The sequence below is a fragment of the Pelobates fuscus genome, chromosome 6 (genome assembly GCF_036172605.1).
Source record: "Pelobates fuscus isolate aPelFus1 chromosome 6, aPelFus1.pri, whole genome shotgun sequence".
Taxonomy (NCBI): domain Eukaryota; kingdom Metazoa; phylum Chordata; class Amphibia; order Anura; family Pelobatidae; genus Pelobates; species Pelobates fuscus.
Genome location: NC_086322.1, coordinates 218,265,657 through 218,293,598, shown reverse-complemented (window position 1 = coordinate 218,293,598; position 27,942 = coordinate 218,265,657). Strand labels below are relative to the sequence as shown.

Genomic DNA, 27,942 nt, shown 5'->3' with positions numbered 1-27,942 from the left:
AGGACCTACTGTCCTCCCCCCCAGCCCCCACCCTTGAGCGGTGGGTGGGGGCCATAAAGATAATGAGGGGGGGACCTACAGTCCTCCCCCCCGGCACCCACCCCTGGGCAGTGGGTGGGGGCCATAAAGATAATAGGGGGTGGCACCTACAGTCCTCCCCCCCCGGCACCCACGCCTGGGCGGTGGGTGGGGGCCATAAAGATAATGGGGGGGGGACCTACTGTCCTCCCCCTACTGGCCCCCACCCCTGCGCGGTGGGTGGGGGCCATAAATTACAATGGGGGACCTACTGTTTAGTAGACATGCCCCTACTCGCGGTATAGCAAGTAGGGGCATTGGGGAGATTTTAATCTCCCTTATGCTATTATGGGGATCATATTGACCCCCATAGAGTGAGGCAGGACATGGGGGGTTTAGGAAGTGGCGGGGAGCACTGCTCCCTGCCGCTTCTATCTTTACATATTACAAGGAGGGAGCTGCACCCCGGTAGCTCCCTCCTTGTAATAAACTGCACGAACAAACGAACACTGATACCCAGTGTTTGTTTGTTCGTCTGACAATGCTATTCATTCATTCATTCGTCTTTCTGACGAATGAATGAATAGATGAAATTCCTGTTCGCATGTCCAAGTGCGGGAATTTCATAGCGCTATCTAGTGTGGGCAGATGATGTGTCCCACAGGGACTTCATCTACCCACACAAAGATGGCGGCGCCCTGAATATAGATTGGGGCAGAAAATAAAGAATAAAAATAGGTAATATCAGTTAGATGTAGTGGAGTCGGGAGAGGGGTTAAAAAAAAAAATAGGATTCAGCCATGACAGTGCCGCTTTAACTCGTGTTGTCTTGGTTATGCAAATACAGGGTCCACTATCCATACCAGTAAATGACAAAAATCTGGGCTATACTACAACAAAGCAAGAACAGTACTAAGAGTGGTACATTGGTATGATAAATATGGACCCCTACTGCAGAGTCTACTCAACATTCCTATTATGAACCCTTTCAATATGTTAGGGTTATTACAGTAAGAAAAATATTACTAAAAAAAATATGACTAGGTAACCCTTTGTGAACAGATTCCCAAACTATTTTCTGTAGATGGTACTATACACACAGGGAGGGAAGTATCTATGTGTGGAAAGCATAAGTAAGAAGAAGGATATGAAGAAGGATAAAGAGGGCAAAAGGGTTGGGGCCACAAAGGGCAAAAAAGTATCAAGGGAAATGGCCCGGAGGACAAGAACTGAGGAATATTACAGGGAAAATAATGAATTGGCACTAGAGAAAATGCACTGATGGAATATACAATGGGGGCACTATTGAGGAAGCATAGTGTGGATGCAAGGTGAGTGTTCAGAGTCAGTGGGCACTGTAATCTGTACATAATCTGTGGGACTAAGAATGTTAGAGATCAGTTGAAGCACATAGGGATATAAAATAAGGAGATATGGGGAAGTGGGATATACATTTTGACAGGCAGCAGATAACTGAATGGGGACCTTTGTAATTGGTGTGGGAGGTGGTCTGTGTGGGCATGTCACTAGAAGGTAGGGTCTTGATGGGCCAAAGGGGGCAATATTTTGTTCTTTGACGCAAGCATCCTGCATACATGTCCTTCTCAGCTATGTAATATGAGGATTAGAACACTAAATCCATGTACAAAAATGGAAATAAATTGAATTTCAAAAAGTTGGGGCAGGCCTGCAGCCTGTTCAGCCCCAGGTGAAGAAAGAGTTGAGATACTCAGTGACCCAACAAAAGGAATCGCTACTGCAGCAGGATGCGGCCACAGGTGATCAAATTAAAATATGAGAAAGTTAATGTAACAATTAAAGGCAAATGTTCTGAGCAATAAATGTAATTACTGCATTACTGATGCCTGCCTCTCACAATTTCAAATATGGACAAACAGGGATGCTTTCACTTTAGGTGGGAGTGTGGGTATGGCCCGGGGCGGGCTGTTCTTGGAAATTTTAGGTGACTTACTAAGAACAACTTATGCAAATAAATATAGTTTATAATGAGAACAATGTCGTTTATTTACACAGGCTGATTGTGAATATATTTATCGGAGTTTAAAGACAAATTACTGTGAGAATGCTGAATAGTACATTAATGCAGCACTGTCATGGCTGCATCCGTTTTGTTTTTTTTTAACCCCCCTCCCGACTCCACTACCTCTAATTGGCCTCCTAGTAATCACAAATACCCCTAAGCCCCCCATATTACCTATTTTTTAATCTTTATTTTGTGCTCGGACCTAGGTTCTGGGCGCCACCATCTTTGTGTGGGCAGATGAGCGCCCTGTGGGACACGTCATCTGCCTATACTAGATAGCGCTATGAAATTCCCGCGCATGCCCAGTTAAACACTAGAATTTCGTCTATTCATTCGTCAGAAAGACGAATTAATAGAAATTTCAGACGAACAAACACCGAATGTCGGTGTTCGTTTATTTGTTCGTTCAGTTAATTACAAGGAGGGAGCTACCGGCTCACAGCTCCCTCCTTGTAATATATAAAAATAGAAGCGGCAGGGAGCTGTGCTCCCCACCACTTCATAAGCACCCCATGCCCACCCTCACTCTATGGGGGTCAATATGACCCCCATATTAGCATAAGGGAGATTTAAATGCCCCTACTCGTGGCATAGCCTGTGGCTCTTTCTAATACTTGGCCCCATGGTGGGGCATCTATTAACTAGTGGGTGGTACCACTAGTGGCCCCTCTGAGCCCCCACTCAGTGGGCGGGTGGGGTCCTAAATGACAATGGGGGGGACCTAGTGCCCCCCTGGCACCCACCCATGAGCAGTGGGTGGGGTCCTTAAATGACAATAGGGGGGACCTATTTACCTCCCCGGTCCCCAACTATAAGTGGCAGGTGGGGGCCATAAAATACAATTAATGGGGCTCACTGTGCCTAGAGAGATATCAGCTATGCTTCACTGATGATGCCTAACAAGGTTGAAACGATTATCTGTGGTTGCTGTATCTCTCGTGCAGCGGGAACTTGCAGGCATTTCGGATCTAGACTGCCCGTACGGGTGGGACCAGTCTGATATGCTTCAGAGATATTCTCTCTGTAAGATGAGCTAGAACCAGCTGAGCGGGGACGCACCGAAGGGAAGGCTATTCCAGCTGCTGTCCGTCCTCAGTGCAGTCTTGCGACTAGTTTTTTTGCTCTTGACAATAGGGGGGACCTATTGTCCCCCTCGGCCCCCACCCATGAACAGTTCCATTAAGCCTGTCGAACTTATATTTTTAAAAAAAAAATGGCGCTGATAAATTTCCCGACACTTAAAAAAGAATCCATCTTCACCCAGCAGGGGCATCGTGCAGACTGAGCTCCGCAGGGTGGGGAAAGGCTTATAAAGCCTTCCCACGCCCTGCAATTTGACTCAGAGTGCTCTGATTGGTTGCGTTAAACCAACCAATAAGAGTGCTCTGATAGGTAAATAGTGAGCCTTACCTGATTGGTTACCTGTAATGCTCACTATTTACCTAGTAAATAGTAGTAAGGGCTTTATTTTATTTTTTTATGGTGGAAGGGGTGAATACGGGCTTGGGGACTCAACCCGCTAGTTAATAGATGCCCCACCATGGGGCCATTTATTGGAGGGGGGAACAGCCACATACAGTCTCCCTTATTTACTAATACTAAATACATTTGACTTAGTATTAGTAAAGTTGGCTGAAAGACCAATCTTGGTCTTTAGCCATTTGTTAGATAGCTCCCTGATACCATGGGAATTAGGGAGCTATATATTAGATGGCTGCAACATGCAGCCGCAGCACGGATCGGAATATCATTAATTCAAATGAAATTTTGAACCGACCTAAAACTACCGAATTGCGTCCTAACATGAATGGACAAACTGTTCTCATTCTGTTCGGCTGAAATTTGGTCGTTTTGCTGGCGTACTGTCTATATGACAGGATGTTTGGGAATAGTGAAAGCAGGTATTGTGAGATCACGGAGGAAACGTGAGAATTGTGTAAAAATGTATTTGACCCACAAGAAGTGGGTCAGCGCGGGTCAAGTATAGGAAAAATACTTCCCAAAGTCCCTACTTTGTCTTATGTTTTAAAGAAAACTAGATTAAATAGGGAGAAACAAAGAAAAGATCCCGAGAGAGGGAGAGAAGAGGAAGCGATTAGGGAAAGTAAAAAAAAAAATAGATAAAATTATTCTTATTGACATTTGTATAGCACCAAATTATTCTGCAGAGCTTTACAGTAATATAATGGCGAAATGTACTAATAAATTACAAAATGTTACTTGGCTTGCATGCTACTTAAAAGTTTAAAAGTAGGTGAGCACTGTTACTTTAACATTTTCACCTGTGTGCTAATCTCCTCCCCTTACCTGGGAGAAATCACCTGACTGCTTGGAGGGATGGTTAGTAATACACAGACTGTCCCCTTCCTTCCTTAACACTGTATGTTTTGTAAGCAAGGAAAACTGTTTTTTTTTCTTCCTTTTTATAGCATGTGTTTATGAAAAGGCTAAAGAGAAGTTGAGGTTGGCCTTTGACTCATTAAGGCAGCAGAGTGTAAATATTTGCAATCCAAGCAGAAAGCTAAATAGTGTTTGGATGGGGGTTTCTTTTTAAAGGTTAGTTTTGCTTTTTAGCATGCCCATAGAGGAAATGCTTTCTTCCTCCTTGTAGTTTGTTTCAGCAGTATTTCTGTGTAACAGATTCATCTGTGTATTTTCGGAGGTTTTTTTTTTTTGTTTTCTTCCAAAGTTTTAAAAGCGTTGTTGCGCTGGTAAGGTATCTGTGTGATGCTGCTGGCACTGTGTTTAGTGTTATTGTCTGGAGATCTGATAAAGGCAAATGCTGGCTTTACTGGAGAAACTGTAGAACTTACGCTGGATCTGAAAAGCCGGAGTAGGGTTTCCTTAAACCAGAGATTTCTTTCTGTGACAATTGATGCTAGCCTGGCATCAAGACCGAAGTACATCGCATTTCTTGGGTAAGTCATGTTAATGTTTGTGAAATAGAATGTATTCTCAACAATGGTGAATATTCTATTTGCATCCTATACGCAGTCGGCTGTTAAAGGAACACAACTATTTTTTTTCTTATTATATTTATAATATTCCATCTCATCATTATTTTTAATTCATGGAAAGTTGAATTTTTGAAGAAATCACTTGCCCACCTTTCCCACTCCCTTTTTCTGACCTATTTATGCACCTTTGGTTGGATTGTCCATTATCTGACCTAACGCTCATTATATTGCAATGGTCCACTGCATTTCAAAATCATGTGCGCTTTCTGCCTAAAGCATTTTCAGTGCAGCCAGACCCTCATTAGTCCTTAAGGTTTTAATATAAATGTATAATGCATGGCTCTATTAAAATGTATTTACCCATATATTTGCTTCCTAGTTCAATTTGTTTCACATACAAGTTAACAGGAAAACCATTACCCCATAGAGATTTTATTTTGAATAATTCTTGAACTGTGCAAGCAATTTTTGATATATATGGGTCAAGGTTGCTTCTTAAAGGCACATTATAGGTACCAGAAGCACTACAGCTTCATGTAATGGATATTGGGCATAGAGCCTGTCCAAGCAGGCTAAGCAATGTAAACCTTATTCTGAGAAAATATAGTATTTACACTGCTGCCTAAAGCAACTTCTAGAGGCAGCCACTAGAGGAACTTTCTGGGTTTGGTCATGTAAGATTGCAGGACTGATGTTAAAGGACCACTATAGGCACCCAGACCACTTCAGCTTAATGAAGTGGTCTGGGTGCCAGGTCCATCTAGTGTTAACCCTGCAGCTGTAAACATAGCACTTTAAGAGAATCTGCTATGCGCATTCAAAGCTGACGTTGGGAGAGGGAGGAGAGTTCCCCAGCGCCAAGGGAGAGTTCCCCGGCGCTGGAGAAAGGTAAGTGTTTAACCCCTTCAGCCCGGCGGGAGGCCATGAGAGTGGGGGGAAACCTAAAGACCCTATAGTGCCAGGAAAACAAGTTTGTTTTCCTGGCACTATAGTGGTCCTTTAAGTATCTCCAGATAATTTGCTATGTTTACAATAGGGTTAATCCAGCCTCAAGTGGCTGTCTCACTTCCGCTTCCGCATGAGGGTGGGGGGGACCTAAAGACCCTAGGGGATTGGCTGAGGTTATCAGGATTGTATTCCTAACTCTATAGTAGTCCTTTTAAAGGAATACTAAAGTGCCAAGAATACAAAGCTGTATTCCTGGTACTATAGCTTCCTATACTCCCCCCCTCCCCCTTGCACCCACAGCCCATGTGAATAAAGGGTTAGAACCCTTTATTTACTTAACTTATCCCAGCATTGATGTCCCTCGGGGGCTGGGTCGTTGCTCCACCTTATCCAACATCCTGCGATGAGTAGGCATTAATGTGCATGCATTTCAAATGTCGCGCGCGGCTTAGACCTCCCCATAGAAAAGCATTGTCCTCATGCAGAGAGAGAGCCACTGGAGGTAGGCTTAGTGCTGCAATGTAAACATTGCAGTTTCTCTGGAATAGGGATACGGCACCCAGACCACTTCAAAAAGCTGAAGTGGTTTGGGTGCCTATAGTGTCTTCTCAAATTCTTCTCAAATTCTCATGTTTTAATTTTCCCGTATTCTCTAACAATAAAGTCTAGTGCTACTTTAAAATCCATCAATTCGTGCTAAAAACAATAACAAGAGCTCTTGATTTCCATTTTGCATTGTGCACACAGTCAGAAACGCAGTGTTTCCTTAAAAGAAATAAAGGTGCATTTTTATTTTGTTTTTAAACTGGTCTAAAAGATCTCAGAAACTAACCCTAATGTGCTAATACCTGGTTACCAACAAAGATCACATTAAGATCATTGTGCCACACAGAATAGAGATTAACTGATAAGCTGGGGTTTCAAGATTCCATAAAATACTTTATTTTTTAAAAAAAAATTTTTTTTACCAGTGGTGAACAAGAAAGAGACAGAAATAAAGGGATTCTCTAGTGCCAGGAAAACACTAAACCCCTTCAGACACTTACCTGAATCCAGCGCTGATGTCCCTCAGCGCTGGGTCAGGCTCTGCCCACGTCTGTGGCAGGGGAGACGTAATGCGCATGCGAGGCAATGGCCGGGCGTGCGCATTAGACCTCACCATAGGAAAGCATTATTCAATGCTTTCCTATGGGGATTCTGGTGACACTGGAGGTGCTCATGCATAGCATGAGGACGTCCAGCGTCATTTAGATGACCAAAAGTCTAAGAAGCCGGAAGTCCATCTAGTGGCTGTCTGGTAGACTGCCACTAGAGGGGGACCTAACTCTACAAGGTAATTATTGCAGTTTATAAAAACTGCAATAATTACACTTCCAGGGTTAAGGGTGATGGGAGTTGGCAACAAGCCCACTTCGATGAGCTGAAGTGATCTGGGTGCCTACAGTGTCCCTTTAAAGAAGCTGTCCTGTTTCCAGAAAGACTTTTAAAAAGGTGGAAGCTCTTTATAGCTTAATAGTTTAAAATATGTATGAGAAAAAGGTATGCAAAGATAAAAATGGATCAAATATTAGAGAGCTCAATGATATTACATGGAATACATACAAATGGTTTGACAACTTGTCAGTCTGTCTCAAATGGCCTGCAAGGCTGGAAACTACTATGAACCTAAACTAGTACTGTGATAAAGATTAACGGTATTAATGGTGTCAGTGCAAAGTGTGTAAGGTTTTGCAGGTCTTTGCCAGATCTTCAATGGCACACTGTGAATCTCATCAAGGTTCAGGGTGGTGGACGCGTCCATTGCATCAGGATAGAAACAGAAACATAGAAACATAGAATGTGATGGCAGATAAGAACCATTCGGCCCATCTAGTCTGCCCAGTTTTCTAAATACTTTCATTAGTCCCTGGCATTATCTTATAGTTAGGATAGCCTTATGCCTATCCCACGCATGCGTAAACTCCTTTACTGTGTTAACCTCTACCACTTCAGCTGGAAGGCTATTCCATGCATCCACTACCCTCTCAGTAAAGTAATACTTCCTGATATTATTTTTAAACCTTTGTCCCTCTAATTTAAGACTATGTCCTCTTGTTGTGGTAGTTTTTCTTCTTTTAAATATAGTCTCCTCCTTTACTGTGTTGATTCCCTTTATGTATTTAAATGTTTCTATCATATCCCCCTGTCTCGTCTTTCCTCCAAGCTATACATGTTAAGATCCTTTAACCTTTCCTGGTAAGTTTTATCCTGCAATCCATGAACCAGTTTAGTAGCCCTTCTTTGAACTCTCTCTAAGGTATCAATATCCTTCTGAAGATATGGTCTCCAGTACTGTGTACAGTACTCCAAGTGAGGTCTCACCAGTGTTCTGTACAATGGCATGAGCACTTCCCTCTTTTTCTACTGCTAATACCTCTCCCTATACAACCAAGCATTCTGCTAGCATTTCCTGCTGCTCTATTACATTGTCTGCCTACCTTTAAGTCATCAGAAATAATCACCCCTAAATCCCTTTCCTCAGATGTTGAGGTTAGGACTCAAATATTCTAATATATCAAATATTCTGTACTCTGCCCTTGGGTTTTTACGTCCAAGATGCTCTATTTTGCACTTATCCACATTAAATGTCAGTTGCCACAACTCTGACCATTTTTCTAGTTTACCTAAATCATTTGCCATTTGGCTTATCCCTCCTGGAACATCAACCCTGTTACATATCTTAGTGTCATCCGCAAAAAGACACACCTTACCATCAAGACCTTCTGCAATATCACTAATAAAAATATTAAAGAGAATGGGTCCAAGTACAGATCCCTGAGGTACCCCACTGGTGACAAGCCCAAGCTTTGAATATACTCCATTGACTACAACCCTCTGTTGCCTGTCACTCAGCCACTGCCTTACCCATTCAACAATATTGGAATCCAAACTCAAAGATTGCAGTTTATTGATAAGCCTTCTATGTGCAACAGTGTCAATAGCCTTACTGAAATCTAGGTAAGCAATGTCTACTGCACCACCATGATCTATAATTTTAGTTACCCAATCAAAAAAATCAATAAGATTAGTTTGGCATTATCTCCCTGAAGTAACCATATGTTGTCTCTGATCTTGAAATCCATGTGTTTTTAGATGTTCAACAATCCTATCTTTTAACATGGTTTCCATCACTTTCCCCACTACTGAAGTAAGGCTTACTGGCCTATAGTTGCCCGACTCCTCCCTATTACCTTTCTTGTGAATGGGCACAACATTCGCTAACTTCCAATCTTCTGGGACTACTCCTGTTGACAATGATTGGTTAAATAAATCTGTTAATGGTTTTGCTAGTACACCACTAAGCTCTTTTAATAGCTTTGGGTGTATTCCATCAGGTCCCATTGACTTATTTGTCTTTACTTTTGACAGTTGAAATAGAACCTCTTCCTCTGTAAACTCACGTGTAATAAATGACTAATTTATCCTTTTTGTTAACTGAGGTCCCTTTCCTTCATTTTCATCTGTAAATACCGAACAAAAATATTAATTGAGGCAGTCAGCTAGACCTTTATCCTCATCTACATACCTTCCTTCTTTTGTTTTTAATCTAACTAATCCTTGTTTTACTTTTCTTTTCTCATTTATGTATCTAAAAAATATTTTGTCCCCCTTTTTTTTACTGACTGTGCTATTTTCTCTTCTGTGTGTGATTTGGAAGCTCTTCTAACTTGCTTAGCCTCTTTCTGCCTAATCTTATAGGTCATTCTGTCTTCCTCACTCTGTTTTTTTTTATAATTACTAAATGCTAACTTTTAGTTTTTTTACTATTTTGGCCACATCTGCGGAGTACCACATTGGTTTCTTGAATTTTTTGCTTTTACTGACAAGCCTAATGCAATTTTCTGTTGCTTTCCGTAGTGCAACTTTTAAATAATCCCATTTCTCTTGAACTCCATTTAAATTGTTCCAGTCTGATAAAGACTCCTTTACACATATTCTAATTTTAGAAAAGTCTGTTTTTCTAAAGTCTAAAACTTTTGTTTTTGTGTGGTGGGACTTCTTATAATAAACCACACTGACTGATGATCACTGGATCCTAAACTTTCACCTACAGTAATATCTGATACCAAATCTCCATTTGTTAACACTAAATCTAGTATGGCCTCTTTACGAGTTGGCTCCTCAACGACTTGTTTTAGAGACAATCCCAGTAGGGAGTTTAGAATATGTGTGCTCCTGGCACAAGTAGCTATTTTTGTTTTCCAATTCACATCAGGAAGATTAAAGTCACCCATGATGATAACTTCCCCCTTCATTGTCATTTTAGCTATTTCTTCAACTAGTAGATTATCTAACTCTTCAATTTGTCCTAGGGGCCTATAAATCACACCTACACGAGTTACTGTGTGATTACCAAATTCTAACGTAACCCAAACAGACTCTATGTTCGCCTCACTAACCTTTATTAGGCTAGATTTTATGCTATCCTTCACATACAGGGCCACCCCTCCCCCTTTCTTGCCTTCCCTGTCTTTTCTATATAAAGAGTACCCTGGTATTGCTATGTCCCAGTCATTTTTCTCATTATACCATGTCTCGGTAACAGCGACTAAATCTACACTATCAGTTGCCATTATTGCCACAAGTTCATGCATCTTATTCCCTAAACTGCGAGCATTTGTAGACATGACTCTAAGCTTATCATTTTTTAACACACTTGCTACAGGCACCTTCTGTCCTTGTTTTGGGGGACAATTGGATTGATGTTTTATCACCCTTTTGCCCCCCCTCCTAGTTTAAATACATCCTAGGATATCCCAATTTGTGAGAGATTATCTACCTGACAATCCATAAAGCAGCGAAATTTGACTGACCGCTCTTTTATTGAGAAACATGTTGCATAGTGTGGTATCATTTGTGTTGGACATCTGATTTATGAAATGTACACTGTTGGCTAAACAAGTCAAAAAAAATAATAACTTTCTTTGGTTATTTTAAACTATCATCTCCCAGTGGTGGCATGGAGAAGAAAACCAATATACTTTGTGAAAGGTGATGTTGTTGGTAACCGGGAAGACCAGATCAACAAACTCATAAGGAGACTGAATTATATATTCTCGGTTAATAATCAAATTCTAAAAACAAATAAACAATAAAAAAAACATAATTGGGTTAAGTTAAAGCAATTCCTCCCTGAAAATGAATAAAATTTCTATATATAGGTTTTTGTTTGTTTGGAGGTGTTGTTTTTTTTTTGTTTTTTTTTTAATCTGCGTCACGGAATCAAAACTGCTATCTTGCTCGTTATAGGTCTCAAAAGTTAATCACCTTAACCAGAGGGCTATCACCTGCATACCTTAGATTTGGAGGAACAAAGTCAGACTTTCTGTTATTTGACCCATTCAGCTATGGATCTGTGGAGGAAAATATATACTGGGACCAAAAACCAAACCAAGGTGAGGTAAAAATTTTATTTTGTTACTGGAGATTCTGATTTTTATTTGTCCTATGTTATACAGAGCTTCCCTATAGTCTGAACTTGCAAAGTCCCCGTCTCTCTGGACTTACCGTATATACTCGAGTATAAGCCGAGTTTTTCAGCACATTTTTTGTGCTGAAAAACCCCAACTCGGCTTATGCTTGAGTGAGTGTCTGTATTATGGCAACTTACATTGCCATAATACAGACTGGGGGCTGTGTAGGTGGGGGGCTGGCAGGGAGCGTTTACTTACCTCTCCTGCAGCTCCTGTCAGCTCCCTCCTCCTCCGCGCCGGTCCGTTCAGCACCTCTGTCAGCTCCCAGTGTAAGTCTCGCGAGAGCCGCGGGGTCATAGTGCTGCAGCGAGACTTACAGTGTGAGCTGGCAGAGGGAGCTGACCGGACCGGCGCGGAGGAGGGAGCTGACAGGAGCTGCAGGAGAGGTATGTGCTTCCTGCCAGCCCCCTCCTACACAGTGCCCATCCACTGGACCACCAGGGAGTGAGAGCCCCCCTCCCTGCCATGTATCAAGCAGGGAGGGGGGATGGAAAAAAATTAAATAATAATAAAAGAAAATAAATAATAATTAAATTAAATAATAATAATAAAAAATTATTGGAGGAGGCGTGGCCTGACTGCCGATGGAGTGAGACGGACTCGACCTGAGCTCCTAGGCCCCAACCTGATACACCCCGACACAAAGCGATCCTTTAACCCCTAATAATGGGGAAAACCAAGCGAACAGTCATGGCAGGTACCTCCGGTGCAACCCCAGCGAGGCAAAACCCTGGCCCGATGGATGACTTCCTCACAGTACCGCAGGGCCTATATGGCATGGACGACGCAGCCTCCAATACACCGTCCTCACCAAGCCCCAACACGGCACATTCCAGCCAGAACTCCCCAGCGACCTCCACGCTAGCCCAAATATCGGCGGACCTAGCGAGAATAACTGCAAATATGCTCACTCGAAAAGACAAGGTGGAAATGGTCGCGGAGCTGAGAGCTGCCGTCAAAGAGGAAATCATGGCGGCCCGCAGAGATCTAACGGAGCTAGAACACCGCGTGGATGAACTCGAGGAGGACCGCCTCCAGAATGCCCAATACCGGCAAACAACAGATCTGGCAGCAGGGAGGCAAGGCAATATGCTCCTAGACCTGCGCAGACAGGTCGAAGACCTCGATAACATAGGCCGCCGGAGGAACATCAGAATCCGGGGCCTCCCTGAAGCTGAAGGTAAGGACCCCCACGAGGTCCTTGTGGGCCTGTTCACGCACCTCCTAGGGGACGCAGCCCCCAATGACTTTGGTATCGAAAGAGCACACCGTGCCCTGCGGGCCCCTAGGAGAGATGGATTACCAAGAGACGTCATCTGTTCCCTAACGTCCTTCCCACTTAAAGAAACCCTGATGCAAGCGGCGAGGACGCAGCAACGGATCTCCTATTTAGATTCCCAGATCTCACTCTATCAGGACCTGTCCACCATTACACTGGATGCACGCCGGGCCCTGAGACCACTGACACGGATGCTGCAAGAGAGAAGGATACCCTACAAATGGGGGTTCCCATTCAGCCTGCAAGCAAGAGTTGGCAACATGTGGCACACTATTCGTTGGCCAAATGATGTACCCCGCTTCCTGACAGCAGTCAACTTACCCGCAGTTCAGATCCCGAATTGGATCCTGGAAGGACCTCCCGCCCGAGCAACAGGACCAACGGAGGTGGCACATAATCTTCGGACGGACCCGGTCCCACAACGCCGCAGAGGAGGCCCAGAGAACCCCGAGGAGTAGGCTGGGAGGCCCTGGCCACCGAACCGGTCCCACCCCTCACACTCAAGGTCCATGACCCTTTGGAGATCTGCCGACCCACAGACTCAGACAACATAACGGTAGGCCGGGACTGGGGTTTATAAGTTCCCAACAAACTGCCCGAGATGCTTAGTCACACAGCCTGGAGGGGACCTGGATAGGTGGAGAGGGAAGTTCAGCATGGCGGGGGCACCTGAGGTAATTGAGGCCCACCGGGAGTTCCCCTATTACACCTAAAGAGGACAAGGGAGCCACCTGAGGTTGGGAGGAGTTGTGGTTGAGGGGGGGACCGGGACGTTTCTGGCCACTGCCTTATTGTGGTTGAGGGGCGAACGGGAAGTCTCTGACCACTGCCCTATAGGCCCACCACGGATGACCGCTCACAGCCACTATCCTGAGAATCACGATAACACCTGTGAACTGTTCTGGGGGAAATTGGACTCTGGAGGTGGTGGGGTGGGAGGGGAGGGGGGCCGAGGAGGGTAGGGCTGTGGAATTGAGTGCCATACTGGACCACCTTGCTGTACATGGTTTTATTGAATTTGTTTATTGATGTTGTCCAAGTGAGGTGACCATATGGGTGAGAACGCCCCCCTACGGCCCACTCACATTCGCTGCACACACGCTATGTACACAGACAAGGAACCGACGGCCTAAACCCAATATCCTATGTAACACAGAGAGCCGAGGAGATGGGGCTGGATGGGGGACTTGGACTACAAGGGAATCAGAGGGCGGGCCCAACTGGGTCATCGCCAAGGGATAATATAGACAGGTTTCCAAACAGTGACTGAATGTGAGAGAACATAGCCAACAAGGTGCGGGTGGTGCGACGCAACATATGGAGAACACCCAGTGGGCGTGCGCCCCCTACATCCACACACCCTATACCACAAGAGAGCACGGCGCACACACCGAGAACATCGGCCACCCGCACTACATTAACCACAACAGCGCACACTACACATTCAGGGCTTCAGACGGGGGTAGAACCACCGAGAAAGATACTGACCGCCTACACTGACATCCCAACAAAAAACCCGCTGCGTAAACACGAGACCCCACATGCCAGGCACCCCGCTATAGAAAGACGCACCCTATACATTGGCCACACACTAGCCACACAACAGAGGGAACACACCGTAGAGACAGGGCCCCCCCCACGGACCTCCACAAAAGCCACGACGACTGGAAACACTGACGCATACCATACAGAATCCCATGGGACAGACCTTGGGAGGGGTCACGGTAATGGAAGACAGTGGCCAGACTGACTCAGGCTTAGCCGACACCAGATTACTCTAGAGGTGCGCAGCCCTAGAGGACCGTGGGTGATGCCCGAGCTGGGAGACAACCGAGAGGAACGGATTAACTCACGACGACATGATGATTCGCAACCGAGCCATAGGACGACAATAGGGACTAAGGTAAAAGGATACCGGACTACACCCCCAACTTAGCAGCCACCGTAACAACTACAATGTACAACTCAGACAGGTTGGGTGCCGACGGACGGACCGGGAGACACCTGACCACAGGACGAGAACACCACACTACCGAAGGTAACACCACTGACCTCACTGGGACAGACCCATACTGTAATTACGACCGGGGTTCCACGGGACAGGCACACCACTGACCCCAGGAACGAAGACACCCGGTACAGGGTCGCAGTCACACCCATAACACCACCCGCACGACAACCTACTCTAGAACCGAACTACCTTAACTCCCCCCTAGACCCTTACAGACGCGACGACAACTACTCCCCTCTCTCCCCCCCCCCCGCGCCCTTCCCTCTCCCTTCTCTTTTCCAGTCGGAGCCGCGGCGCGGGGAGCACCCCCCTCCTTCCTCGAGATGGTTGCCGGACAGGGTTTTATCCCAGCGCAGTTGACATATTGGTCCAACAACGTCCAGGGATTCAACACGCCGGAAAAGCGCTCACACTAGCACCGGGGACTATGGACAGCGGGAGCATCCGTGGCGTTCCTGCAGGAGACCCACCTCAGAGGTCGAGACGCACCCAAACTGGAGAATCGGCGCTTCCCACTGGGATTTTACGCAAATCATGCCGAAGCCAAGAGAGCTGGGGTTGCGATCCTTTTCGCTCACACGACCCCATTCCAATGCACGGACACCCTGACAGACCCCAACGGACGATACCTCTTCCTCAAGGGCACGATAGCGGACCACGTATACACCTTTGCATGCTTTTACGGACCAAATAAAAAACAGCACGTCTTCCTGAGCCGGATCCTGACCAAGCTCGAGAGGTTCAGGGAAGGCCTGCTGGTGGTGGCCGGGGACCTAAACATTCCCATGGAGCCCCGAGTGGATACCTCCAGGGGCCAGAGCGCGATCCCCTCACACTGTCTACGTGATATACAACGCTCCCTACACAAGTCGGGACTCGTGGACTGTTGGAGGGCATACCACCCGGACGCTCGAGACTATACCCACTACTCAGCGGTCCACACAAACTACAGTCGTATAGATTACATATTCATGGCCCAGGAATATCTCAACTTACTGCTCACAGCAGATATAGGTTTGATGGACTTCTCCGACCACGCACCAGTCCTGATGCGCACCAGCTCACCACTCTACAAGCCACGAGAAAGACAGTGGAAACTGAACGAATCCCTACTAGATGACCTGGAACTCACCACCGCGGTTACTAACACCCTAACTGAATACTTCTCCACTAATGACAACCCAGATACCCCACCGTTAACTCTGTGGGAGGCACACAAATGTGTCATCAGGGGACACCTTATTGCAGCGGGAACCACCCGCAAGAAAAATCGGAGGAGGCACATCACTGACCTGACGAAACAAATAGCAGACTTAGAGAGGGACCACAAGAATACTCTAGACGAGGGCACGTTCCTCCGCCTCACCGAGAAACGCAGAGAACTCAGGGGAATACTGTCCCAAAACCTGCTCCACACCGCAAGGAAAACATCCAGATTTTACTATGAACACTCTGATAAAAGTGGCAGATTACTAGCGAAGATGCTGAGGGAGAAGAGGAGGACACAGCACATCCATAAGATCCGCACGACCGGGGATGCCATGACACGACTCCCTGAGGGTATATTAAAATCGTTCCGGGACTACTACACGACCCTCTATGACCAGACACAGAACCGAACAAGGCAGGCGGCTGGACAACACCAGGAGCGGATAGCCTCATACCTGGAGGAATATGTTCAACGCAAGCTCACCCCAGAACAGGAAGCCGACCTAGAACTGCCCCTGGAGCTCGAAGAACTAGCGGCAGCACTGAAACACACAAAGCCGCATAGAGCCCCGGGACCAGATGGACTCCCAGTCTCCTACATACGCACCTTCAAGGACATCCTCCTGCCCAGACTCCTGATGGGCATCAACTCCATACGAACCGGAGGTCAATTCCCCACCGACACCCTAAGGGCGACAATCACTATCATTCCAAAGGACGGCAAAGACCCGTCGAACTGTGCCAGCTACCGGCCGATCTCACTGCTGAACGCGGACTTAAAACTCTTCGCCAAAGCTATGGCCCTTCGGTTAACCCTAGTACTCCCGGAACTGGTACACCCAGACCAGGTCGGATTCATACCAGGGAGAGAAGCCAGGGACAATACCATCCGAGCCCTTAACATCATCCACCTGGCTATGGCGGAAGACCGGGACATGTTATTGCTGTCCACTGACGCTGAAAAGGCGTTCGACCGGGTAGACTGGACCTTCATGGCGGAGACGCTGAGACACATGGGCTTTGGGCCGCACCTACGATCCTGGATTGCAGCATTATACACCACACCGTCTGCACGGATACGAGTCAATGGAGCACTAACGGACTCCTTTGACATACGCAACGGGACGCGCCAGGGCTGCCCCATGTCACCCCTGCTATTTGCGCTCACCCTTGAACCCTTTCTTGAAGCGGTCCGGCGAGATGGAGGAATCACGGGGCTCCGCATAGGCAGACAGGAACACCGAGTGGCAGCATACGCCGACGTCTCACAGACATACTTAGACACACACACACACACACACACAGACATACTTAGACACACACACACAGACGCTCCCTCTCGCCGCGCGGGCTGTCTGCTGTAGCTGGGAGCCGGAATATGACGTCATATTCCGGCTCCCGGCATAAGCAAACAGCGCGAGGCGAGAGGAAGCAGAGAGCACACAGCTCTCTCGCCGCGGTTGAGATGGAGACCGGCAGGGGGAGGTCCATTACCTCTTGCCTCCCCCCTTCTCCCCCCCCCCCCCAAGACAGGGGGAACTCGGAGGGCATTTGGGGGTGGCAGAGTGCCTGCAGGAACAGTGGGAACATTGTTCCCACGCGTTCCTGCAGGACTCACAGGCGTGCCGCGGGGATTAGGGTGTGCCTAGGCACACCCGGCACACCCCGTGCGCACGCCTATGGTGGAGATACTAAATGTTTGGATGCATTTTAGGCCGCCATGACCAGGAAGGATCTCTAACAGCTATCTGAGGAGTGGCCAGTGAAGTTATCACTAGGCTGTAATCAGTGGCGTACACACAACCCATGGGGCCCCGGTGCGAAAACTGATCTGTGGGCCCCCCCCCCCCCCGCTTACTCTGCGCGGGCTGGGGCCGCAACACATGGCGGGCGGGCACCTGGTCGCAGGGCTGCGACCCGTGCGACCGCGGTATGTACGCCAGTGCATGCATAAACACATACACTTAAAGGACCACTACAGACACCCAGATCAAATCAGCTCAATGAAGTGGTCTGGGTGCCAGGTCTCTCTAGTTTTAACCCTGCAGCTGAAAACAGCAGTTTCAGAGAAACTGCTATGTTTCACTGAGGGTTAATCCATCTCTAGTGGCTGTCTCATTGACAGCCGCTAGAGGATTTTCTGCGATTCTCACTGTGAAAATCACAGTGAGAAGACGCTGAACGTCCATAGGAAAGCATTGAGTAATGCTTTCCTATATGGGCGATTTGAATGCGCGCGTGGCTCTTGCCACGCATGTGCATTCGGAGCTGAGAGGCGGATCGGGACGGAGAGATCCCCAGCGCCAAGGGAGCCCGGCGCTGGAGAAAGGTAAGTGCTTTAGACACACACACACACACTCTCATGAACAGACGCACACATTTACTGACAGACACACACTCAGTGACAGACGCACACAAACATACTCAGTAACAGACACACACTCTAAAACTAACACACTCACTAACACACACTCACTCACTAACACACTCACTCACTAACACACATACAAACTAACACAAACTAACACTAACACACTCACTAACACACACTAACACACTCACTAACACAATCACTCACACTAACACACTCACACTAACACACTCACACTAACACACTCACACTAACACACTCACACTAACACACTCACACTACCACTAACACACTACCACTAACACACTACCACTAACACACTACCACTAACACACTACCACTAACACACTACCACTAACACACTACCACTAACACACTACCACTAACACACTACCACTAACACACTACCACTAACACACTACCACTAACACACTACCACTAACACTAACACACTCACTAACACACTCTCTCACTAACACACTCTCACACAAACTAACACTAACACACTCACTAACACTAACACACTCACTAACACTAACACACTCACTAACACTAACACACTCACTAACACTAACACACTCACATTAACACACTCACTAACACACTCACATTAACACACTCACTAACACTAACACACTCACACTAACACACTCACTAACACACTCACTAACACTAACACACTCACATTAACACACTCACTAACACACTCACTAACTACCACTCTCACTAACACACTCACTAACACTAACACACACACACTCACTAACACACTCACTAACACACTCACTAACACACTCACTAACACACTCACTAACACACTCACTAACACACACACACGTTTTTTCTGTTTTTTTTTTTTAATTTAATCCCCCCAGCCTCCTTACCTGTGTGAGAGCTGGGGGGATTCCCTGGGGTCCAGTGGTGTTGCTGGTCACCCGGCGGGCGCGCGCGAGGGAGCACTGTCCCCTGGGTGCTCCCTCTTCAGCTCCCTCGCGCGCCGCGTACTGATACCGGAGCCGGAAGATGACGTCATCTTCCGGCTCCGGTTTCAGTGCGGCGCGCGAGGGAGCTGAAGAGGGAGCACCCAGGGGACAGTGCTCCCTCGCGCGCCCGCCAGCCGGGTGACAGCAGGGCCAGCCTCGGGGGGCCCGGAGGTGGCCGGCTCCTGGGCCCCCCAGCAGAAGAGGCTGGCCCTGTGGGTACATACCGGGTCGCAGGGGTGGCCGGGCCCCCTGGTGGGCCGGGCCCGGTCGCAGCCGCGACCCCTGCGACCCTGGTATGTACGCCACTGGCTGTAATGTAAACACTGCATTTTCTGTGAAAAGACAGTGTTTACAGCAAAAAGCCTGAAGGTAATGATTCTACTCACCAGAACAAATTCAATAAGCTGTAGTTGTACCATAGTGTCCTTTTACGTTAACTGTTCAGTTATGTCTCTCATCAAACCATGTTTCCGTTTTATAGCCATTTTATTAAGCCATTTTTATAGCCATTTTATTAAGCTAACCACAGAATTAAACTCAGTCTTGGTTTAAACAAACCACTATTTCTGCTCAGAATCTAGCTAAAGGGTAGTGAGAACAGCACCAATACTTCCTAATTTCCAGAACTCATTCTTTAGGATCCTTCATTTCCTCTAATTTTGTCATTGGTACCAATATGGCCCATGAGAGTCATGTCATCCTCAGCCCCTCCCAATAATCTATCCACTCTGTCAGCAACATGCTGCACTGGAGTACCTGGGAAACGGCAAACTGTCTGAGACAAACAGATTATCCTTTTTACTCACTAAATAATGGAGTCCCCTACCACTACACACTGTCTAGCCTTTATTACATCCTGAACACCACCCATACTGGAGGTGCTGTAAGAAGGCTTTAGTACAGCAAATCCTGAGCTGATGCTCCCAACATCTTCACTCAAACGGGGACATTTTGTTACTTGTCACAGAGGTGTGGACCCTCGACGGACAAATTCAGGCATGCTTTTATGTTACAAAATGTGCACTGCGTTGTTACAAGTTGTCATACCATTCGCAAATGGCTTGATTATTTACACTGCGAGGGCACCAGGGTACACCTAGTACCATAACTACAACATACTATAGTGGCTATGGCGCTAGGATTGTTCCTTGAAAATAAAAATATTCTGTTCTGGCTGTATGCTAATGAAAACACTAAATCTGAATTTTATGGCAGAAAATTTGTGTGATGGAAGAGACCTTCCCCATGTTGTGGAGCAGAATCTGCAGTATCAGTGGCCTTCTGAAGAAAGACTAATCCAGCAAGAGGAAAACAAAGAAAAATACCAAAACTCTACTATCACAAGTAAGTTTACATTATATGACTTTTAGCTTGCAATCATTAAATGGGTCGTTTAGAGTACTTTTTCACTTGGCACCTACTAATACTACTAATACTCTTGCTAATTCACTGTTCAACAACATATTACAACGGTTAGTCACTAAAATGTAGATTGTTGGGAATTCACAATGAATTCAAATAATTTAGGCTAAAATGACAACACAAAGTATTACTGGGCTTGGAGAATTTTATAGATTTGAAATTTACTGTGAAACTCTCTAACAATTCACATTTTAGTGAAAAACTGTCATGTTGAGGTTTAATTTATTTCATAAGAGAAATCAGGAAACGTTTATTTACACTACTGGTGACGTCAATAGAAATGGAAGTTAAAGGATCACTATTGTGTCAGGAAAACAAAGTGGTTTTCCTGACACTATAGTGCCCTGAGGGTGCCCCCACCCTCAGGGTCCCCCTCCCGTGGCGCTGAAAGGGTTAGAACCCCTTCAGCAGCTTACCTTATTCCAGTGCTGGGCTCCCTCGGCGCTGGTGACCACTCCTCCCCCGCTGATGTCAGCTCTCTCTGCCGACGTCAGCAGAGCCGAATGCGCATGCCCATTTTTCAGTGCTTTCCTATGGACGCTCTGCAGGATGGAGGCATAATATGCCTCCAGCATCGCAGATGCGCCTCTAGTGGCTGTCCAGAAGACAGCCACTGGAGGCTAGCTTAACCCTGCAATGTAAACATAGCAGTTTATCTGAAACTGCTATGTTTACATATGCAGGGTTAAAACCTGAGGGACCTGGCACCCAGACCACTTCATTAAGCTGAAGTGGTCTGGGTGACTATAGTGTCCCTTTAATTTATTTACCTCTATAGTAAGGAGAAATACAGAGGATTTAATAATCAATTTAACAGGATTTACAGTGTTCATTGCTGAATTAGCATTAAATGCAAATTATATCAAAAACATATGAGAGATTTTTTGAAGTAAAAACATTTTCTGTAAAATTTAATGGAATTACTGAGAAGTTGATGAGCGCTTAAGTGACACAATGAATATATAAGATTACACAGCAGTGACTTTGTACAAACTGTATAATAAAATGCTGAATATACAGTGTTATGTAAATAAAGTTCTAATAAACCATATGGTGCAAGTAAAAATCTGAAATATTGCAATAAGTGTGCCGTGTGCAAACAGTACAATATTCCCATAGGATAATATCCAATATCCAATTAAAGCAAAAATATACTAAATGGTTGATACTTCCGAATTTTCTTGTGGCATTCAAAATACCTCAAATAGAAAACAAGAACATCATGGTGCCGACAGTCTTAATATTAGGGATAAAAGATGAGATAATGGTAGGATTGCCAACTCACAAATAAAGAGCCCCTAAAAGTGGCTCAGTCTTGACAGCCTGTGGAGTCTCGCTCCTCTCAAGAGCCTTCTTGTGTTTCACTTGATGTAAGTATATGGAAGAAATACGGTAGGAAAAATGCAAAATGGTGTAGTATGCCTTTTAAAACCAAATTATCAGAAAAGGGTAATACACTCATACGCAAAAGAGCCTTTTTCTGTAGGTTCTGTTTGTAAAGCGAACACCTATTTTAGGGCTATACCTTCCCTCTTCCCTCCCCCTCATCTGCCTCCAATGATATACAGAACCTTTTTTTTATTTTTTTTTAATGAATGGTATTTTGTGTATTGTATTGTAAGGGTATATTGTATTGTTTGTAACTATTTTGGATATTATCCTAATGGTATATATTGTATTGTTTGCACACTTATTGCAACATTGCTGATTTTTTACTTTAACCATATGGTTTATTAGCACTTTATAGTTATCATTTTATTACAAGAATCTTACAAAATCACTGTCATTTTCTATATTCACTATATCATCTAAGCACTCAACTCTTTTTACCATATACATTTTAAGAGATTAAGGGATATATCTCGAGTAATTTTGACCAGCTCACAGTTTACATTTTTTTTTTATACATTTAAATTAGTTTCTTTTTTTTTAACCGCCTTATTACACTATACTATTTTATGACACATATTTGCATATTTCATGTACTATTTTAATTCTACAATTTAAAAGAAAAGTAACACATCCTCAGCCTATCGTTGTGGGGAGTACTCCCTGAACTTGCCATAGTGGGAAATGTACAAGAAAATTGCAATTTTTGAGCCAAAATAGTCAAGAATAAAAAATAGTTGACCTGGGGACATAAAGTAAATTTTTTTTTTTTTTTAGCCCCACCTACTCTTGCCAGCGCCCATGATTTCTTCTTAAGTAAATCAAACCTGCTGTAACTGTTTTTGGCCTTTAACCCTTTGATGTTGTGTCTCCACAGGAAGTACTTTAGACCTACTGTACCGGTTTGCAAATTGCTCAGGATTACATCTAATTTTTGGATTAAATGCTTTATTGAGAAAGGAAAATGACGTGTGGAACAGCACAAATGCAAAGCTTCTCATTGATTATTGCTCCTCTAAGAATTATAACTTGTCATGGGAGCTTGGCAATGGTAAGAGGATTATTGCAAAGTAGTTTTTTTTTCTATTTATGAATGTCGCATGCTTAACTCCAGTTTCTGCTATGTCAATAGAACACTATAGGGTCAGGAACACAAACATGTGTTTAATCCACCATTTAGGTGGCTTGCCCCCCCCCCCCCCCCCTCCTCCCTTAGCCATCTTAGAAAAGGTGAAAACTATCCTTCTTTCCAGGGTCTGCCAGCGCTGGCCGCGCCCCAGATCCGCCTCTTTGGTTACATCATCAGAATTTACGAGTTTTATCCAACCCAATCGTTTCCCATAGGGAAAGCATTGGATTGGCTGAAATCGGCAAGGGACCAAACACCATTTTGTCTAATCGGCACCTCCTCATAGAGATGGATCTTTATGAAGATCTTGTTGAACAACAGTGCTGCCTACTGTGCACCACTGCTCCAGGAAACACCTCCAGTGGCCATCTGAGGCCATCTCTCTAAAAAGGCAGTGTTTGCATGAAAATGCCTGACAATGATTATACTCACCAGAACAATTAAGCTGTAGTTGTTAATCCCATTCCTTCCTTCTCAAACCAACTTCACAGCCTGTAGTCAGGGATCCTCAAACACCCTGGACACCAACACATAAAACACTTTATTGGTCTAATCCCACGTTCTCCATTTAAACAATTGTAAATCCCTGACTTCCCTCCAAGCAATAATATCCTGTGGTTTTGACCACCCAGATGACTAGATCAGTGATGTCCATTACACAAGACTGGGTTCTAGACCAAAGAAATCACTCTTCCGAGCTTTGGAAACCATGGACTCAAATGGATGTTGATTATATTATTCAAAATCGTTTCCACCTCCTTTTACCCTCATGTGGCACAAAGCGGAAAACTTTATATATATATATATATATATATATATATATATATAATTTTTTTTTTTGTGATGTTTTGTACCCAGTACACTGTTGACATTATTAATTTACATGAGGATAATTTAACATTTTAAGGTCAAAGTAGTCAAACTGGAAACAGAGCTGATTCAGAGAGAATCTTTCCAGATGATCTATTATGACCTATTTTAAATTCACACACTTTACAGAATAACTGTGTGTCATCATTCTATTTTTGTAAATGAAGTGTACTGCAGAGATCAAATCTGCAAAAACTTTAAATATGGAAAGCTATCTTCCTTGGTGGTGGTGTTTTAGTTTATCGACAATTGTTAGCATGCTTCTTTTATGTTTCCAGAACCAAATTCCTTCAGGAAGAAATCTGGAATTTATGTTGATGGTTCCCAACTTGGCAAAGACTTTGTCAATTTACATGACCTTCTCAAAAAGTACAGCAAATACAGGAACGCTGGGGTATATGGTCCTGACATTGGACAGCCTAAAAAACAGTCACAGATGATGCTTAAAAGGTACAATGTGTTTATCAAAGTGTTATTTAATATTATGGATGGATAGATATCTGTTACAGCACTCTCTGCATGGTCCAAGTGCACTTGGCGTAGTGCGAGTGCATCTGATGATGCTCTAGTACTATGCTTTTGTGAGGATAGTTCCTTGGTGTTCCGAAAGCAGGACACCAGGGAACAAATCCTGGACAGCAGGACAGGACTCAAAAATAGACTGTCCATTCAAAATCAGAACTGTTGGGAGGCCTCTAGTGTGCAAATAGGGAAAAATATACTTCATATGTATTTACTTAAATGGACACTATAGTCACCTGAACAACTTTAGTTTAATGAAGCAGTTTTGGTGTATAGAACATGCCCCTGCAGCCTCACTGCTCAATCCTCTGCCATTTAGGAGTTAAATCCATTTGTTTTTTGAACCCTAATCACACCTCCCTACATGTGACTTGCACAGCCTTCCATAAACACTTCCTGTAAAGAGAGCCCTATTTAGGCTTTCTTTATTGCAAGTTCTGTTTAATTAAGATTTTCTTATCCCCTGCTATGTTAATAGCTTGCTAGACCCTGCAAGAGCCTCCTGTATGTGATTAAAGTTCAATTTAGAGATTGAGATACAATTATTTAAGGTAAATTACATCTGTTTGACAGTGAAACCAGTTTTTTTTTTCATGCAGGCTCTGTCAATCATAGCCAGGGGAGGTGTGGCTAGGGCTGCATAAATAGAAACAAAGTGATTTAACTCCTAAATGACAGTGAATTGAGCAGTGAAATTGCAGGGGAATGATCTATACACTAAAACTGCTTTATTTAGCTAAAGTAATTTAGGTGACTATAGTGTTCCTTTAAATAGGAAATCGTGGAGAAGTGGCAAGCAAATGGCAAATTTGTAAAAAAAAAAAAAAAAATAGCAGAGATGCAAATACAGCTGAATTTTGCTGATCTCATTAAACCACTAATATACCAGGAATATGTTTTAAGTTGTCTTGGGTCTATAAAATACAAAATAATTATTTTGGTATTTTAAAAATAACTGATGCAAATTAGAAATTGATATTGATTGTGTAAACTCAATATTCTATGTATTTATTAGCTATGTGGTTGCAAGGATGTAAAACATTTAATTTCCAACAAAGAATTAATTCCCAAAGTAATTTTTACAATTGAGCTTCCTCAATCTGAGGAACTCCCTCCTTATAATTTCTTAACAATTTGCTCTCGTGTATTGTGTAACAGGAAGATACTGTAATGTTATATTACCAAATATATATGGAGTTTATTCACTAAACACCATATAGTAGTGAATTGCAAACCCAATTGTGAATTTTAGTTAAAGGGACACCACAGACCCTAAAGCACTTTGTGTGAAGAGTGTCTTCATGTTACTTCCTAGTTTGGTTAGCTCTCTGGAGATAAACTCGAGAGGCAGTAGTTGCCCATAGCACCTGTATTGCAAGGAATTCTTATTGAGCTACATTGTGAATTCTGTGCTTGGTTAGAAGGGGAGGGTTTGCAAAACGTTTAATAAAGAATAAAGTTATGGTCCGCATCCGGGGATAAACCCCTGTAATACACAGAAAAAAAAGATTTCTATGCAAATAAATGAGGGAATGAATATGTTGCAAAAATTCACATTTATTGATAATTAGTGCATAAAAGGAAATATGGCAGGAAATGCATCATGGCAGTCGTCATACGTGATGACTATCAAGGCAGGCATGGTATTATGCAAACAGCAAAACAATAACAATCAGTTACAGATAACATCACCAAAATAAAATTGTTTCTATTTACATTTTTTTTTAAGTATTAGTCATTATTGGTAACACAATATGTTGGAATCTCAGAATAGACCACTATAATATAGGACAGGGATAGGCAACCTTCGGCTCTCCAGATGTTGTGGACTACATCCCCCATAATGCTCTTACACACATAATGCTGGCAAAGCATCATGGGAGGTGTAGTCCAAAACATCTGGAGAGCCGAAGGTTGCCTATCCCTGATATAGGAGAATGGCAACAAGAGTGGTTTGGGATTTATAGACTGAAAACACTGAGTCCAAAAGGACTTAATTAAGTTTTCTCCTTCTCCCCCTTTCTCTAACGCTCCTCAATACCTCTTTCAGTAGTTTCTATTCCTTCCGTGTGAAAAACAAAATAACAATGAAAATAAATTAATTGTATATTTTTCTTAACTATCAATTCTATCTAAACCTGATCAATTTGTAAGTTATTGACTCAAATGAAATGGAATGCCATATCTGTTAAGACCTTTGGGCAGGACCATGATCTATCATATTCTATTGATTTAAATATAATGGTACTTCTGTTCTCAGATCTCTAGTTACCATTATTAATCACAAGGCGGGACCTCTACCTATTACAAATTTATACATCTTGGGATATGTTTTGCTTTAGTTCTAATTTATCCTGTTGAGTTTAAACTACCCAACAAGTGCACATAACATTTACTGCGATGTGTGCAAATTATTATTTTATTTGACTTTCTCGGCACATATCATCTAACCAACTTGTGTTTTATTCCTAGCACAGTATACCCTTGTGGTCTTGTGTTCCTGCTACAGTATACCCTTGTGGTCTTGTGTTCCTGCTACAGTATACCCTTGTGGTCTTGTGTTCCTGTACTTTTAAGTAGGCTCTTTCCGTAGTAGTGCCCAGAGTCTTATTCAATGCTCATCTTTTCAATATGGTCTTTTTCATACTATTCTTTAATATTTTGAGCTTCTTTCCGGGTACAATGTGAATCACTCATCTATTGCTTTTAAATCACGTGGGGTTAATTCTGTTCTAACATGCAGGCTTAAACAGTGCCTGCCGCTCCACCCCCCCTGTTTGTGAGCTATCTCCACCTCCTCTGACATTGTGGCATCGGATTGGCCGTATGACATCATCTGAGGGGCAGACCATTACCATTTAAATACCCGGCGGGATCTTCTCAATACAACCCTCTTGACAAAGGCACACCATAGCGCCGCAGTTAGGCTGTTTTACCTTTTAAATAGGGTCTTCTATGTAGCCTTACTTTGAAGCTGCCTCGAAGTAGGGTAAGGTATAGGGAGGCAGGGTTTATCTATTGGCTACATTGCTTTCCATTAGCAGATTTGGGACTGACTGGGACATTCGTATACTCTCTCGCTTATGGGAGGATAGCTTTATGTGTAATCTTATCAACCGGTATCTTAATAGTGAAGTGGCTGGGGCATGCTTCCATCCTGATTAGGGTGCTCCCTAGATACAGCACTAATTTTAGACTTTGTGCTGCCTGCACTAATCCCAGATACTTTATCTACATCAATTTAGTACTCGAGGGACATTTTTACCCTCACCTCTTA

The 27,942-nt window shown here is 44.1% G+C and overlaps 1 protein-coding gene across 1 annotated transcript in view; it reads left to right on the top strand.

The window, feature by feature from the left end:
• Nucleotides 1–4,428: 4,428 nt before the first annotated feature.
• Nucleotides 4,429–27,942, top strand: part of HPSE (heparanase) — a 48,305-nt gene continuing 24,791 nt past the window's right edge. The window contains exons 1-5 of the mRNA XM_063425343.1: nt 4,429–4,980; nt 11,257–11,402; nt 20,549–20,677; nt 23,022–23,195; nt 24,422–24,593. Coding sequence (XP_063281413.1) covers nt 4,790–4,980; nt 11,257–11,402; nt 20,549–20,677; nt 23,022–23,195; nt 24,422–24,593 — 812 coding nt within the window. The 5' untranslated portion in view covers nt 4,429–4,789. The remainder of the gene's footprint in view (nt 4,981–11,256; nt 11,403–20,548; nt 20,678–23,021; nt 23,196–24,421; nt 24,594–27,942) is intronic.